The 17752-nt window shown below is 39.0% G+C and overlaps 1 protein-coding gene across 1 annotated transcript; it reads left to right on the forward strand.

Annotated features, from left to right (window-relative positions):
• Positions 1-1298: 1298 nt before the first annotated feature.
• On the forward strand, positions 1299-2120 carry LOC129725147 (cilia- and flagella-associated protein 299-like). Its single transcript, XM_055680628.1, has 3 exons — positions 1299-1438; positions 1504-1669; positions 1727-2120. The coding sequence occupies exons 1-3, from the start codon at positions 1299-1301 to the stop codon at positions 2117-2119; spliced, it is 699 nt and encodes a 232-aa protein (XP_055536603.1). The 3' UTR covers position 2120.
• The last annotated feature ends 15632 nt before the right edge of the window (positions 2121-17752 follow it).

A 17752-nucleotide genomic window follows, 5' to 3' on the forward strand; every position in this document is an offset into this window, starting at 1 on the left:
TAAACCATAACTTCAATATGCATGAAATTCAAAAGTTAAGGGTTTTATAGGCAGCTCGTTCATTTGAAATCAATTTTGTTCAAATCGGTTGGGTAGTTTTTGAGATAATGATGTTTCATGATTTTTACATTTTGATACATAACCTCTAAACTATAAATCCGATTCCAATAAAATTTAATAGAGTCTTATGAAACAACAAGACCTTTAATTTGCAATTAATTTCATGAAAATCGGTCCAGCCATCTCTGAGAAAAGTGAGTGAGAATAAAAATCTGCACATACACACACACATACAGAAAATGCTCAGCTCGTCGAGCTGAGTCGAGTGATATATGCCATTCGGCCCTTTGGAGCACTTTTATACTTTCGGTTTTGCAAGTGATTGCTATACCTTTCTAGGAGAAAGGCAAAAAGAACTTCGAGAAAGGTCCGTAACCGGTTTTCCGACGAAGCTTTTTCGTGATGCCGGAACAAGAACTGAGCACGGCATTTACGCCGACCTTTTAAATGCATCTCTTGATTCTACCAATCAACTGTTTGCAATTCGTTGCTCTCCTGTTATTCTTGTACAAAGCAAAGCCTTGGTTTTATATTCCGTATCAGAACGCTACCTACTGTTTTTTTTTTAATATACACAGATTTCACGGTCAACTGTTTGAGTACAGGGCAATTGCAAGGCTAGCGCTACGATCCTAGAGCTTATCATGTTTGTACACCAGGGAACATTTCTTTGGGCGGTCTTCTACTACCTTCCTAGTAAATTATTGTTGAGGTTTTCAGAAAACTGGAAGATTTTCGCTTTCAAAATGGTTTACTGTGAACTCTTTGCCAAAATGTTTGTGTAGTTCAATTGGAACTGTATAACGCGTTTTCGCAATGCTTCTTGTTTCGACGCCATTTTGAACAAAACTGATCATGCCTAAACAAAACAAAAAAAACTCACATCAAGAGGAGAGAGAGAGAGCTTACATATACATACTTTCATTTCTCTCTAGGAATGTTTGTTGTGAGAGAACTCCAAAAAATCCAACATTTTAATTACCACCTGTTATTAATAAGCTACGCTTACAAATGCAAGATGGGGCGTTGATAGCACTACGACACTTACAGTTTCTCCCATATTGAGGTGTACATAAAATAAAAATAAAATTTGTTACGACTTCACTGTACAAAGCTAGCTACACTAGTATTCTAGTTTAACGTATGGTGTTTGGTGTTTTCATACATAATGATTTAATGTGAAATTTCAGAAATCTAGTCATCTTGCGTTGTTATAGCAATTTAATTATTAAACAGTAATGAAATTAACTGAGGATGACGTTTGTCTGTTGGAGTTCTCATCGTATCAAGAATATCTTCAGAGCCTTGTAACTACGCAAGATCTTCGATATCTAGGGCATGAAGAAAATGGAATCCGTTTATATCAAACGGGATATAGGTTTCCTTATTCAAAATTTTATGTAGACTCGCGTTTTCTCTAATTGGTAAGCGTTAATTTTATAGGTCACTGACCCAGGCTGCATTCGAAAGTCGTCGAGCTGAAATAGCAGATATTTTGTATGCCACCCAAGACCGTAATGTGTATTTTAGTCGAGATATACAATCATCGGATCATTTCCTTGGTGAATTGGCAACACGAGAACGGCCAAATAGACTAGGAATGCTATCGGTATTTCCAATATTTATGAATTATTCATATCTGAAGTAACAACCCATAACATTCCAGACTATTATTTATATTCGATATTATCGGAAAAATGCCGAAATTTCTGGTTATATCGACTACGAGCATGCTCTGAGGCGAACTAATAAAGACAAAGAAAATGCACTAGATTGGAAGTTGATTTTTAAAGGAGAACAGATACTTTATCCAACTAAATTTGATCTTTCCTATTATAACTCAAGAACAGATAAGGTTTTTAAAAGGAACTCACGAAACTATATCGTATCATGCGACCCCTTTAGAGGTATAGTTTTTAGGAATATACATGATCGTAAGGACATCCTGCCAGATCCGATTGCAAGATATTTCGGAACAAATACTACACGAACTGAACTTGATAGTAACATTCATGAGCAAGTAGTTCTGTACGATCATGTCGTGCGCAAAAATTTTTAAGTTTTATGGTCCAAATATCCGAAATCACCATTATAAATTGTAATAAAACTAAAAAAATATTCTAAAGAATTCTATTCAATTCACATGCATATTATTTATCTATCTATGTTTTTCGTGTCATTTCAAATATAATATAAATATACATAATTCTTCATCTATTCATTGAAGCCATACAGTGTGTTTTGTATATTTTTTCATAAATGAAAATCCTGCTTTAAGAATCTTACATAGGCTTTTATGTACTTCTCATAACCAATTACTGCATTGAGAACCAAGCATAGAACTGCATGATGCATACACGACAGCGCACTGCCTCCGTACTACAATCAGTAATTGTAACTTTTTTATAGTAACACATACATATGTAAGAGGCGTAGTGCAGCAGGAGCTGCGAGTTTAAGAATTGAGCCGTTGCGGAACAGAGTGGTTTTCGAAAAATCTCTAAATAAAATTTAGTTTAACGGATTCTTTCAAACAAAATGTTCTAATATAAAGGTTATGAAGTGCATGTCACATGTAACATGTGACGTATAACATTACATGTAACACAACATGTTACATATCACATGATATTTGACATGTTACATTTTTCGTGTTACATTACTTGTAACATGTTACAAATCACGTGTAACATGTTACAGGGCAATTGACAAGTTACATACCACATGTAATATGTTACATGTCACATGTTACATGATGGTATTACCTCGATTTATGTACATAGACCACTCTGTTCCGAAACAGAATGGTCATTCTGTTTCGGACGAAATTTCAACATGGTATAAATCAGCTTTAAAGTTCGATTTTTCGAAATTTTTCTAGTCTCCTAACTTCAGTTTCTTGAGAAGATGCGGTTTACGTAAAAAACTCATTTTTCAAAAAAAATGGTGTTTAGACCATTCTGTTCCGCAACGTCTCAATTATAACTTTTCAACCATTCCTGTCAATTGTGGTGTCTCTCTAGCAAAGATAACTTTCTCAGAGACTTAAGTGAGATTTGCCGTAAGCAAACGTAGAAGCAACGAACCCGGTGAGCAAGCACTTTGCGGCCCTTGACGCACTTCTGCATAGGGGCCCCAAAATTCACAGGAATGGGTAGAAAGCTATAATCTTACATTTGGGCATCATTCAATTTCAGTAAAGTGACCAGATAGTTAGGGTTTCAGCGCGGGACACCAATTCAATTTTTAGACGGAAGGGAGGGAGTTGTGTGGTTTGGTTTTAATACTTTTCTTTGAAATGATCAAAAATTGCACGTGCATAGTAGGGTGGCAATGACTTGACTGCCGCTCCAAGCATAACTGTCCCATATTCTGTGCAAACCTTATGGACGCTGGGACAGTTATGCTTGGAGCGGCAGTTGACTTTTATGGGAAAACATTGACGCTTGCATTTCGTTTTGTAGTAAGGTTCAAGAGTTTCGTATTCTTGCATAATGTTTTCATACAAAAGTTCAACTAAATTGGACTTTGAAAAGTTATGCCTCAAAGCGGTTGTTACCGCGGCTGAATATTGAACTTCGAAAGCGAATGAGAGACTCCCAGCGATGAGTGACTAGACGTCTATACGTCAGCATCACTGAGATATTTGTTTACCGCCTAGTTGAGCGAACGTAGGAACTGGCGCTATATCAAGTAAATCGATTTAAGTAAAGGAGATTCAGCGAGATATATATGAAGAATTATTACTCGAGACCTGAAAATCTGTAAGTAAAAAGTGAGGATTGTGAAGAATTTATAAAATTATTGATACTTACCTGTAGGGAACCTGAAAATAAATTGTTATATTTGTAACCAAAGTGCCCCCAAGGAAACCGCGTGTAATCTACTGTAAGTAAATTTAGAGCAGCAAAATTACACTGAAAACCGAATAATTTAGACAATTTTAAAACAGGCAAGATACTGCGGCGATAGTTACGATAGTGAAGAATATAGCCTAAAGCGATTCGTAAGCGAGGGAGGAATATTAAAAGTAAAATTGTTAATCAAATCATTATCACCTAACCTAATTAATGAAATACATTATAGTTTTAGCTGTCACAAAAAAGGTGCTGCTGTAAAATTTATTTACTCATTTCACAAAACAGAGATTTTTCACAACCTGGTGGTAAATCAGGAAGATCAGAAGTAAAAATGTTATATAAGATTGGGCCCAAGATACTCCCCTGAGGCACACCTGCTCTAACAGGCAATCTATTAGATTTACCATTTAGATAGTTAACCTGAAGAGTGCGGTCAGTTAAATAACTTTGTATCATTTTTGTGAGGTAAAGCGGAAAACTGAAATTTGCCATTTTAGCTATTAAACCTTTATGCCAAACACTGTCGAATGCCTTTTCTATGTCTAGAAGAGCAGCTCCAGTCGAATAGCCTTCAGATTTATTAGTTCGAATCATATTTGTTACTCTAAGTAACTGATGAGTAGTGGAATGCCCATGGCGAAAACCAAACTGCTCATTTGCAAAAATTGAGTTCTCATTAATATGTGTTATCATTCTATTGAGAATTATTCTTTCAAAAAGTTTGCTAATAGAGGAAAGTAAACTAATTGGTCGATAACTTGATGCCTCAGCTGGATTCTTTTCGGGTTTTAAAATTGGAGTGACTTTGGCATTTTTCCATTTCGTAGGAAAATTTGCTAGTGCAAAGCATCTGTTAAAAATTTTTACCAAGAAATTTAAAGAGTTGCTTTCATGTTTTTGAATTTTTTGAGAATAGTTCGCACCTCATTCAAGTTTGTTTCCAATACCTCTTCAGAAAGAAATTCTTGGGTGGTGATCTGATCATACTTTTGGTTTACTTCATTTTCAATAGGACTTACTACGTTCAAATTGGAGTTATGAACACTCTCAAACTGCTGAGCAAGTTTTTGAGATTTTTGTTCATTCGTTAGAAAAATGCAATCACCATCTTTAAGGACTGGAATGGGCTTCGAAGGTTTCTTAAGAACCTTCGAAAGCTTCCAGAAAGGTTTTGAATAAGGTTTTAGTTGTTCAACTTCTCTCATGAAATTCTCATTTCGCAAGAGAGTGAATCTATGTTTAATTTCCTTTTGTAATTTTTGAAAAATTATTTTCAAAGCAGGATCACGAGATCTTTGGTATTGTCGTCTCCGTATGTTCTTCAAACGTATAAGAAGTTGAAGTTCACTGTCAATAATTGGTGCATTAAATTTCACTCGAGCCTTAGGAACTGATAAATTCCGGGCATTGAGAATTAGGCTGCTAAAATTATCTAATGCTCTGTCAATGTCAGCACTATTTTGTAAAATAATATCATTATTCAAATTTTCTTCGATCGTAGAACGATATCTATCCCAATTAGTCTTGTGATAATTTAACACAGATCTAGTGGGATTTAAAATAGTTTCATGAGAAATAGAAAATGTTATGGGAAGATGATCAGAATCAAAGTCAGTATGAGTTTAAAATCACTGCATGGATGACTTTGATTTGTTAGTACCAAATCAATTATAGATGGATTCCTAATAGAAGAATAACATGTAGGACCATTTGGAAATAAAACTGAATAAAATCCAGCCGAGCAATCATTAAACAATATTTTTCCATTGGAATTGCTTTGAGCATTATTCCAAGATCGGTGTTTCGCATTAAAATCACCGATGATTAAAAATTTAGATTTATTTCTTGTGAGTTTTTGCAAATCTCCCTTGAAATAATTTTTTCGCTCACCAGTGCATTGGAAAGGCAAATACACTGGGGCTATAAATAAAATGCCAATACTTGTTTCAATTTCAATTCCCAAACCCTCGATTATTTTAGTTTAAGGATGGGGTAAAACACGATGTTTTATTCGACGGTGGATAACTATTGCAACTCCACTACCGACAACATCAATTCTATCAAACCTATGAACTATATAATTTGGGTTCTTTTTTAGTTTAATATTTGGCTTTAAAAGCGTTTCAGTCACAACTGCAATATGCACATCATGGCTGTTAAAAAATTGAAAAATTCATCTACTTTCGCTTTTAAAGAGCGAGCATTCCGATTTAGAAAATTTACAGCATTATTTAAAATCATTGCTGAATTTCAATTTCATAACAATATTAGTTGTAAATTTTATACCTTCTTGAACAGCCTCGTACATCGAGTTACAGTTCAACATCTGCTGCAGCATGGATTGTTGTAGGTATTCAATCTTTTCTGGAGTTGGACTACCTAAATCAGTACTGGCTGACTTTTCAGCATCAAACACGAAAGGTTTGTTACTGTTTGAATTTGAAATATTACCTGTAAGGACACTGTCATATGAACAGCCTGGTGTTGCCTGAACAGGATTTTTTGTCTGAAATTTGTTATCTGAATTTAAATTATTACCTACAGACACACCTGCTAATGAAAGTGCTGGTGATGCCTGAACAGTATTGAAAGTCTTTTGATTACCCACATTGACAACAGGTTGTTTAGCATTCTTACGTTGTCTGGAAGCAATAATTTTTGACCTTACAGGACAATTAAAGAAATTAGATTTGTGATTTCCCCCACAATTTACACATTTGAAACTAATAGTGGTTTCTTTCACGGGGCAGACATCTTTCGTGTGACTAGTGTCACCACAAATCATACATTTTGCTGCCATATGGCAGTTTCGAGTTCCATGACCATAAGCTTGACAATTCCGACATTGCGTAAGATTATGGATTTCTCCATGTCTCTTAAAATTTTCCCACTTTATTCGCACGTTAAATAAAACACGTGCTTTTGCCAAACAATTAAAATTATTTACTTTGGTACGATCAAAATGTACTAAGTAATTTTCCTGGCGTATTCCAGTTTGATAAATTTTGGCATTTGCCTTTCGTTTCATCAAAATTACTTGGTTGGGGGCAAAACCAAGTGCTTTTGACAAACATTCTTTAATTTCCTCAATAGTTTGGTCATTTGAAAGACCTTTCAAAACAGCCTTAAACGGTCTCTCGTTTTTGGCATCAAAAGAATAAAACTTATACATATTTTCAGTCAAATACTGTAAAAGATGTTTATGGCCATCGAAAGATTCGGCCAAAATACGAATTTCGCCTTGGCGGCCAATTTGAAAATTAACTTTCACATCCGACAGAAATGATGAAAGTTCTGATCGAAATGCTTTTAAATTTGCTACAAATACCACAATAGGTGGAACTTTAATCTTCTTCATAACGGCTTTATGCTCAGTATGAGAAGTTTGAACTTCTTGATCCCCAACGGAAGAAAGAATATCATACCTGTGAGTCGAAATTTCAGTGTCACTTGGAGGAGATGCCTCACGTTTCCTTGAAGCCGCATCAAAGCGGGCTTTTTTATTTTTTCCAGTCATAACTGGAAAACTTCACTACACTTTCACTTCACTATAGAATTTAAATAGAATTATCTCAAACCAAATTTACTCACTAATCACTCGTTAACGTTAAAAACAAATTTATTACTTTGCGTTTCAACAGGTAGTCTTTAAAAAGATTGCCTGTTGAAAGCGAAAAACAAAATTTCAATATCTCTCGGTAGTCTAAGACTTAGCCTCAAGCTGTTGGTAAAATTCGACCGTACTGTAGGACAGTTCAAGTCGATCTGGCGATAAAAATTTTAACTTGATTCGGACCATACCACGGCACGATGAGCGATAACGAGCTAGACTTCACGACGACGGCATGCGGAAAGTGCAAGGCAGCTTCAATACAACAGGAAGGGATGGTTGCTTGCGACTGCTGCGACCAGTGGTTTCACTACTCTTGCGTTGGTGTAACCGATGCCGTTACGGAGGAGGCAAAATGGTACTGCGACGAAGTCGGTTGTCAAGCAACAGCGAAAAAGTACCAAAAGCAAATGGCAAAGAAAAGCCGTATTAAGAAAAATGCGTCTAATGCTCCAAACCCGGGAGGGTCGGATGCATCTGTTAGATCGTCTGTCGGCAGGGCAACTCTTTCTATGGAAGACCGGATGAAAGCAATGGAGGAGGAACAGCAATGGTTGGAAAAAGAGTGGGAAACAGAAAAAATGATCCGACAGAAAGAGATGAAATTCCGGAACGCTCTCAAGATGAAAATGTGGCTAGAAGAGCAAGAGATGCGAAAAATGGAATTACAATGGGAGGCGGAAATGCGTGAATTGGAGCTGAAGGAAAAAGCTCGCGAGCTGGAGCATCAGCTTAAGGTGAAGCAAGACCATCTACGAAGTATCCAAGAATTGGAAAGTAACTTTAAGGAACGGATGTCTGTCATTGACCACCAGCTGGGAATAATTAAAACGGGAAGTACAGCGAAGACAAATTCAGTAGCTAGTCCGTTTGAGGCACCATCCGGCCAAATTATGAGCAAAAGCACCCCACTGCGTAATCCTGATGTGACCAATCCGGTGAAAGATAGGCCGAGGCAGCAATCAGACATTGTGGAGACAGATAGCGATAGTGCTACGGACTATGAAGACGAGAAAAGTGTGATCGAAACGGACAGCGAAATAGATAAAATATCGGATGATGAACGAATGACGAATACGTCTGGTTCCCACAAAGAGCACAGCCAACTAGCCAAGCCCCCGCCGCGTTCCGGACCGACAAAGGCTCAACTTGCAGCGAGACACGGTATTAGCAAACAGCTTCCAGCATTTTCTGGTAAGCCTGAAGATTGGCCATTGTTTTATGCCACCTACACGTCGTCGACGGAAGCCTGATGCTTTAGCGACATTGACAATTTGTCGCGCCTGCAGCAATGCCTAAAGGGCAACGCACTCGATCTAGTTCGTGGGCAACTACTACTGCCGAAATCAGTTCCGCGAGTAATTCAAAAACTTCGTCAACACTTTGGTCGGCCAGAGCAGCTGCTGCAGAGTCACTTTGATCGCATTCACAAGTTGGACTCTTTGAAGCCAAATAACCTGTGTGCTTTTATACCATTCAGTAATGCCGTAGAGCAGCTTTGCGAGCATCTTGAAGCGGCTGAAATGAAACAGCATCTAGTAAATCCGCTATTGATAAAAGATATCGTGAAAAAACTTCCTGATACAGAGAAGCGACAATGGGTCGAGTTCAAAAGAGGAAGGAGGAAAGTAACATTGCGCACGTTAACGAATTTTCTTTCGCGAATTGCGGAAGATGCGTGCGAGGCTGATGTTGATGTTGAGTTCGCTTCATCGGCAAAGGCAACAGGGGGCCCGTCTAATAAAAAAGGAAAAGAAAAGGGTCTCTTGTACAACCACTATGAAGATGACAGTTCGAGTGTCTATTCGCCTTATCAAAGAAAATTAAAACCATGCAAAATGTGCAAACGAACCGATCACCGCCTACGGTATTGTCAGGACTTCAAAGCATTATCGTACGAAGACAGAGTAGCGTTGGTGAACCGAAATAATCTGTGCAAGCTATGCCTGGGCGAACATGGAGGACAGTGTCGTTTCAAGTTTCACTGCACCGTTGAGGAGTGTAACAAGGCCCATAATGTACTAATGCATCCCGTAAATGGCCCTTCAAATCGGATAGTTGGCATGAGCGCACACATTCGGACTAAGAGTTCGGTGATGTTTCGGATCATTCCAGTAGATCTACATTGCGGTGTTAACAAACTAACCGTATTGGCCTTCCTAGACGAAGGTGCGTCAGTTACATTGGTTGAAAGCAATTTAGCGGACCGACTAGGTGTTGTCGGTGTGGAGGAAAAGCTAACTATTAGATGGACAACAGATGTCTCGCGAGTCGAGGAAAAATCCAGAAAGGTAAACGTGTGGGCATCGGCCGTTGGATCCAAAGAAAAAATACTTTTACGAACGGTTCGTACAGTGGGACGTCTTATGTTGCCTCGTCAGAAACTGAATGTGAAGGATCTTGCCGAACATTATTCACATATGCGGGGATTACCTATTGCATCGTACGATGGTCACCCGGAAATCCTTATTGGATTGAATAATGTTCATTCATTCGCCCCGCTGGAAGTAAAGATAGGTTCAACAATAGAACCAATCGCCGTACGGTGTAAACTGGGTTGGACGGCATACGGCCCGAAACAAGCAGACCCAGCTGGTGGGTATGTCTGCTTTCACCAAGAGATCAGTAACGAGGATATCCACGATCTCCTTAAACAACATTACGTGCTAGAAGAGTCTGTGGTTGCAAAACCGGCAGAATCAACCGATGATGCCAGAGCTAGGGAAATAATGGAGAGAACCACTAAACGCATCGGAGAACGTTTTGAAACTGGCCTGCTTTGGAAATCAGACAACGTACAGTTTCCCGATAGTCGCCCGATGGCGCTGCGTAGGTTGTTACAACTTGAACGGAAGTTAGCTAAAAATCCCGAGCTGTACCAAAACGTGAGAACGCAGATCGTTGACTACCAGCAGAAGGGCTATGCGCATGTTGCCACAAAAGAAGAGCTGACTGAAACGGAAAATAATAAAGCTTGGTATCTCCCGATTAATGTCGTGATAAATCCAAAAAAACCGGGTAAGGTTCGCCTGGTATGGGATGCCGCGGCTACGGTGCAAGGGGTTTCACTTAACTCGCAGCTGTTGAAAGGGCCTGATTTGCTAGTGCCTCTGGTAAATGTGATTATCGGTTTCCGAGAAAAGAGGATTGCCAAAGGGGGTGATCTTAAAGAGATGTTTCATCAGCTAAAGATCATTCGAAACGACAGACAGGCTCAGCGGTTTTTGTTCAGATCCAGTCCCGAAGAAGAACTAACTGTCTATGTAATGGACGTTGCGACGTTTGGATCGACGTGTTCACCAAGTTCAGCCCAATACGTTAAAAATCTTAACGCAGCAGAATACGCTAGCCTATATCCGGAAGCCGTAGCTGCCGTCATCAATCGTCACTATGTCGACGACTATTTTGACAGTGTCGACACGATTGAAGAAGCTGTAGAGAGGGCGAAACAGGTTACCCTTATACATAAAGGTGCTGGGTTCGAGATCAGAAACTGGGTATCTAATTCTCCGGAGGTGCTACACGCTGCTTTATTTTAACCCTAATTTGATTAGGATCTACTCAGTTTGGTATTCTTATGCAAAATGTCAAAAAGTGAGTTATCGGGTACTGGATAATTGAGTAACATTTACCCAAATTTTCATAATTACCATGTTTACTCAGTTTTGAGTTATTATCCATGATGTTTACTCACCCCTGAGTATATGTATATGTCAAAAGTTTTCAACAGCGATATTATCTGTTTCCGAAGAACAATTGGTGTCGCTTTTTATTCGTTTGCTAGCAGTAAGTATTTGATCTTTCATCAAATCAATAATTTCCTAATCAATTACATTACAAACAACATGTAACAATATTCCATAACAATTTCAGCCCAACATCATTATTGCAGAGGATTTGAAAACATAAAAAACATCTCTTCAAAATGAACAACCGCATGTTGTGTGTCCTGCGATGCCGTTTTAAGTCGGGCTTTTATTCGTGATAATGAACGGAAACATTTGTATCGATGTACAGTGCCCAATACATGCAATCGATACAATTTAAATCCTTCGCAGTGTTTGGTGACGGATGATGACGGATTTTCTGGTGTGCGTACTGTACAAAAACATGAGCCACAGTTCACGGGCAACTGTGAACCGGTTGGTGGCCGCATTATATCAAGACACGTGAATGATTTAAAACTTTTATAATGTTTCGATGAAAAATAAATCTATGATTTTGATTGTTCTGAATTTTTTTTTTTATTGAGTCAGATTTACAAAAACCAGAAATCGTCAAATTTCCAAATTTAGGCAAACTGGGTAACTTGTACTCATTTTCGTTAATTCCTGGTTTGCATAAACAGAGTAGATTCTAATCAGTTTTTGACGTATGACGCCCTTACTCAGAAATAGCGAACCTATACATTAGAGAAATGACAAGACACTCACCGTTAAGGCAACTGTCAACATCAAAACGGATAACGGCAATGCAAATTTATACAGCTCGCCGTTTTGATGTTGACAGTTACCTTAACGGTGAGTGTCTTGTCATTTCTCTAATGTATAGGTTCGCTACTCAGAAGTGAGTAACCGTAAAAGTACTCAAATTAGGGTACCTCCACTTTTTTCAAAAATGGGTCATATCGAACTCACTTTAGAGTAACAAATAATGAGCGTGTACAGAGTTTGGGCGAGAAGAAACTATCTGCTACTGTTCACTTTAACCGGGATAAGGAAACTGCTAGGGAGCGTGTCTTGGGAATCATATGGGACCCGATTCTTGATGAATTTTCCACTTTGCAACGTGATGAAGTCGATCAGTATCTTCACAGGGGCAAGCATCCAACGAAAAGAATAGCCATGAGCTGCGTTATGGGGTTCTTTGACCCGTTGCGCTTACTGTCTCTCTTCAAGATACACGGTAAAATAATTCTTCAACTTCTTTGGCGCAAAGGCTGCGATTGGGATGCAGAAATCGATTCTGAGAGTTTAAGTTTGTGGAAGCGGTGGACCAGTCTGTTGCCAGATGTCCGAGAAATCCGGATTCCACGGTGTTATATTGGAAATGCTCTGTCTACCGATGTCGAATCGCTCGAAATTCACATATTTACTGATGCTGGTGAACACGCATATGGTTGGGTGGCGTATCTGAGGGCGGTGATCAACGGAATGGTTCAATGTTGCTTGGTTATGTCCCGCGCAAAGGTGGCGCCGCTCAAGCGTCAATCGATTCCCAGATTAGAACTGATGGCAGCAGTGCTCGGAGCTCGGATGAACCAAACGATTACTGGAACGCATTCATTGCATATTCTTCGCTGTATATTTTGGACCGACTCTCGCACAGTGTGTTCTTGGCTGCAATCGGATCAGTATAAATATAAGCAGTTCGTTGCATTCAGAGTAGGAGAAATATTGGACTTAACACGCGTCATGGATTGGCGATGGATATCAACCAAACAAAACGTCGCTGATTTGCTAACCAAGTGGGGCCATGGGCCGTCGCTGCAAAGCAATAGCGAATGGTTCAAAGGCCCGTCATTTTTATATCTTTCAGAAAACCAGTGGCCGTCTGCGGAAGTATCATTCGGTGAAACTAGCGAGGACACGAGAGGTGTTGTATTATTTCACGAGGTTTTAGAGGTTGAAACAATTTCAACCTGGAAGAGATTATTGAGGGTAACTGCCACAGCGTTAAGGTTTATCAATAATTGTAGACGGAAGCTGAAAAAACTGCCAATACTGACTACGAAAGCGACGGCGAAACATTTACGATTACTTAAGCGGAACAATAATGCAAACATAGAGCCATTGCAATGAGAAGAGCTAGCTGAGGCAGAGAGAGTTTTATGGAAACAGGCTCAGTGGGATAGCTTTCCGGATGAGATGAGCATGCTAACAAAAAATCTACAGCTCAATGCAGATCAAAAACCGGAAAGGATGTCAAAGAAAAGCTACATTTACAAATGCTCACCTGCGCTAGACGAAGATGGTATTTTGAGAGTAGATGGTAGGTTGGTGCATGCTGAAAAAATACCCTTTGAACAGAGATTCCCAGTCATTCTGTGCCGTTTCCATGATGTTACAAAGAAAATTATTCAACACTATCACGAACAGTTCGGTCATGCTGGCGGAGAAACAGTATTTAATGAATTACGAAGAAAATTTTAAATCCCAAATTTACGAACCGCTATTCAACATGTTGTAGGAGAATGTGTATGGTGCCGCGTGCATCGCTGCGTTCCGTGTGCACCAAAAATGGCCCCATTGCCTGCTCAGCGTGTAACTCCCAGTAAACGACCATTCAGCGCAGTAGGTTTGTACTTTTTGGGCCCTGTTGGGCGGAAAAAGGAAAAACGCTGGATTGCAGTCTTCACTTGCCTAGCCGTGCGTGCCGTGCACCTAGAAGTCGTGCACTCACTATCTACGCAATCGTGTCTTATGGCTATACAGAGATTTTGCAGCAGATATGGCAAACAGGAGAAAATATTCTCTGACAACGCGACTTGTTTTCGCGGTGCGTGAAACGAAATAGTGTAGACAAAGAGGCAAATCAACAGAGAGTGCGCAGAACAAGTCATCAGTTCCTCTACTGCATGGCACTTTAATCCCCCAGGCACACCACATATGGGTGGTATTTTGGAACGAATGGTTAGATCGGTAAAAGAGGCAATGCGAGCGTTAGACGATGGTAAGAAACTTACAGACGAGATCCTTAGCACAACAATTGCAGATGCAGCAGACATGATAAACACTCGTCCATTGACTTTTTAATCACAAGAATTGGCAGGTGAAGAAGCAATTACCCCAAACCACTTCCTTCGTGGTACAGTATCCGGTTTGGATCTTCAAGTGAATCCATTTAGTTCATCCGAGAATCTACGAGATGTCTACAAGCGCTCTCAATACCTGTGTGATCGGATGTGGGAAAGGTGGGTCACCGAGTACCTGCCGACAATTAATCGTCGTAGTAAATGGTTCAACGAACAGCGACCTTTGCAGATAGGTGATTTAGTTTTCATGGTAGATGGTAAGAATCGCAAGAGCTGGAGACGTGGCAAGGTAACACAATTATTTCCAGGGGCAGACGGAGTTGTCAGACAAGCCAACGTTCTGTCTGCTGATGGAAAGTTACATCTCCGCGGTGTAGTAAATCTAGCTGTACTAGAGATTCAAGATGGTAAATCCGGAACTTCTGAAGAACGTGCCGGATGTTACGGGCGGGGGTATGTTACCGCGGCTGAATATTGAACTTCGAAAGCGAATGAGAGACTCCCAGCGATGAGTGACTAGACGTCTATACGTCAGCATCACTGAGATATTTGTTTACCGCCTAGTTGAGCGAACGTAGGAACTGGCGCTATATCAAGTAAATCGATTTAAGTAAAGGAGATTCAGCGAGATATATATGAAGAATTATTACTCGAGACCTGAAAGTCTGTAAGTAAAAAGTGAGGATTGTGAAGAATTTATAAAATTATTGATACTTACCTGTAGGGAACCTGAAAATAAATTGTTATATTTGTAACCAAAGTGCCCCCAAGGAAACCGCGTGTAATCTACTGTAAGTAAATTTAGAGCAGCAAAACTACACTGAAAACCGAATAATTTAGACAATTTTAAAACAGGCAAGATACTGCGGCGATAGTTACGATAGTGGAGAATATAGCCTAAAGCGATTCGTAAGCGAGGGAGGAAAATTAAAAGTAAAATTGTTAATCAAATCATTATCACCTAACCTAATTAATGAAATCCATTATAGTTTTAGCTGTCACAAAAAAGGTGCTGCTGTAAAATTTATTTACTCATTTGGCTGACCGAACAGCGGTCCAAGTTTCCCTATTGTGACTGATGAAGTTCATGAAATGTTAATTTCGATATGGAACTGGAACAGTTATCGGTATCGATTTCTTAAATGTCAAATGTTTTAAAAATGCATAAAACGTCAAGATCTGGTGTTATCTATAAAATTAAAAAAAAAAAACGACTTTCTGGGTATTATTTTGAGGAAAGTTTGGGCTGAAAAATTCTCCATTGACCCTGCTCAAGAATTTCCCATTTCCCATTCCCCCCAAAAGTCCCAGGAGGTTGTTTTATCAGGATAACACCAGATCCCGACGTTTAATGCATTTTCAAGACGTTTGGCATTAAAAAATTCGATACCGACAACCGTTCCAGTGAAAATGTGTGACATCAGGTGGTCTAATTTTTTTTTGAAACCGCGGGATTTTGCAATGGCGCGTTCTACACTTTAGATTAACGTGGGACGTTTTTCTACGCGGGACATTTTGTTAAAACGCGGGACTGTCCCGCGAAAAGCGGGACGTCTGGTCACTTTAAATTTGGGCTTCAGGGCAACTTATTTTTTATGGTCGACAAGACCATAGCATAACCATAACAGAATCTTCCTATTTTTTTTATAAATTGTATTATCAAAAAGATTGACTTATTGGTTGTCGCATTTAGTAATACTTTACTGATTTACTGTACTTTTATGACGATCCACTCATGAATCCAGATAGATCACCATCTCACTCGATCTTTGGCTAGTTTTCTCGAATTGCCCCCACCTGCTGTTCGAGCATCCTAATCCACATCATATATTTAACACTTAAGAGAAGAGGAGTCACCAAACTTTGTTCGGCTCTTTGCTAAATTCTCACTGTATCCCATTTTTTATCAGTTCTATATTATTATCCGCAAACCCGCGTTTAAGAAATAATAAATAAGTCTCATAGCTGGTTGGCGTGCGACCAGACCGAACCAAGCGCCATTTTTTTTAAAAGAGTTATTAACACCAGTCGATATGAGAATGAATAATCTGTCTTTCATGAAGAAACGAAATCATTTGAACAGTTCATTATGATATTATAAAAAAAAATGCGTACAGCAGCTTGCAGGAAACATACGGGGTGGTTAAACTTTGAACGCCAATTACTCGAAATAATGTTTTTGGCGCTTGGCTCGGTCTGGCTGCCTGCCACCAGCTGTTAGTTTGCACGCTGTTAAGGGTTATTGACTTAATTTTCGTCATACAGCACTCGTGCGCTTATTGCACGAAAGTTGCAGTGCAACTAGCGGATGGGCCTTTTAATTGCATGAACTCAAAACTGTCAAAAATTTTTAGGGGGTGCGCTAATGTTTGGTTTTCGTGTATCCGTTTACGAACCAATTTCGAACCAGTCAGATTTTTTCATGCATTGCAACTTAGTTGGAGTGTAACGCACATTACTGTATTTCAGAGAATCCCACGTTTTCAGAAGCTGTTCAGTGTGTGGACAGCTTAATGCGACATTTCAGTGAGGATTCGACACAAGTGATCAAATTGAAATTAATTAGATCGACTATAATTGAAAACAAATTGGGCAAACGTGCAATGTGATTATGTATATTTGTTATTTAGTACATACAACCGGAATCTAAAATAACAAAATTAAAAATATTGAATTTATTTTCAGGTAATTAAATATTTCGCGCATTCAGTATCCCCTCGCAAAACTTGACAGAGAGACATTAGCTTCAAAAACCACGTGTAGTTTGACGCAAAACTGCTTTTTAATTGCACTTTCGTGCAACTAACGGACGTGCAATCAAAACGCAGTGCAACTAAATCGCGTGCAATTAGCGAACGAGTGCTGTACTATGGAACGCTTATTCAAATTGCATTTCATCAATGCAGAAAAGTGAAAATGAACGTAGTTGTATTAATATATGTTCGAAAACAGGATATATCGATTATGTGCATTCTATCAAATTATACTGAATCAATGACGAGTGTAATATCGTCGATTTATTTATTTTTAAATACAACTAATTGATAAATTTCGTGTTTTTCCAAAATCTCTGACAAATTTTAGTTAAGTTTGCAAAAACAAATACAGGTTTTACACGTATGATTAAAAAAACAGCCTCCACACAAGACTCGGGTTTCTGACTCCTACAATCGTAAATCCGGCTTTGTCTACATTTGCCTGATTTTGTAACTCGTTTCATGTACATTTTGCGACTTACGCCGGTTTGAAAAATTACACGAGAAATACAACAAAGTGCTAGGGTTGCCAACCTACTGTTTACGCGGTTTACGTTGATGTTGACAGAAGGGAATACCCTCTTAGGGAAAAAGAAATAAATTGATGATGAATTGATTTAGCGTGCATCTTCCTCAGGTTGAAGTAAAAAGCAATATTCTTGTCTCACTCAGCAGCCTAGCAGCGAACTGAGTAACAAAGATAGCTACAAAA

Source organism: Wyeomyia smithii, chromosome 2 (assembly GCF_029784165.1).
Source record: "Wyeomyia smithii strain HCP4-BCI-WySm-NY-G18 chromosome 2, ASM2978416v1, whole genome shotgun sequence".
Lineage (NCBI taxonomy): Eukaryota > Metazoa > Arthropoda > Insecta > Diptera > Culicidae > Wyeomyia > Wyeomyia smithii.

What these genes read in the sequence shown, in the direction of transcription:
- LOC129725147 (XM_055680628.1), top strand. Translation starts at nt 1,299, where the DNA reads ATGAAATTAACTGAGGATGACGTTTGTCTGTTGGAGTTCTCATCGTAT. An exon ending in TTATATCAAACGGGATATAG is followed by an intron (nt 1,439 to 1,503) that starts GTTTCCTTATTC and finishes TTAATTTTATAG; the next exon opens with GTCACTGACCCAGGCTGCAT. An exon ending in ATAGACTAGGAATGCTATCG is followed by an intron (nt 1,670 to 1,726) that starts GTATTTCCAATA and finishes ATAACATTCCAG; the next exon opens with ACTATTATTTATATTCGATA.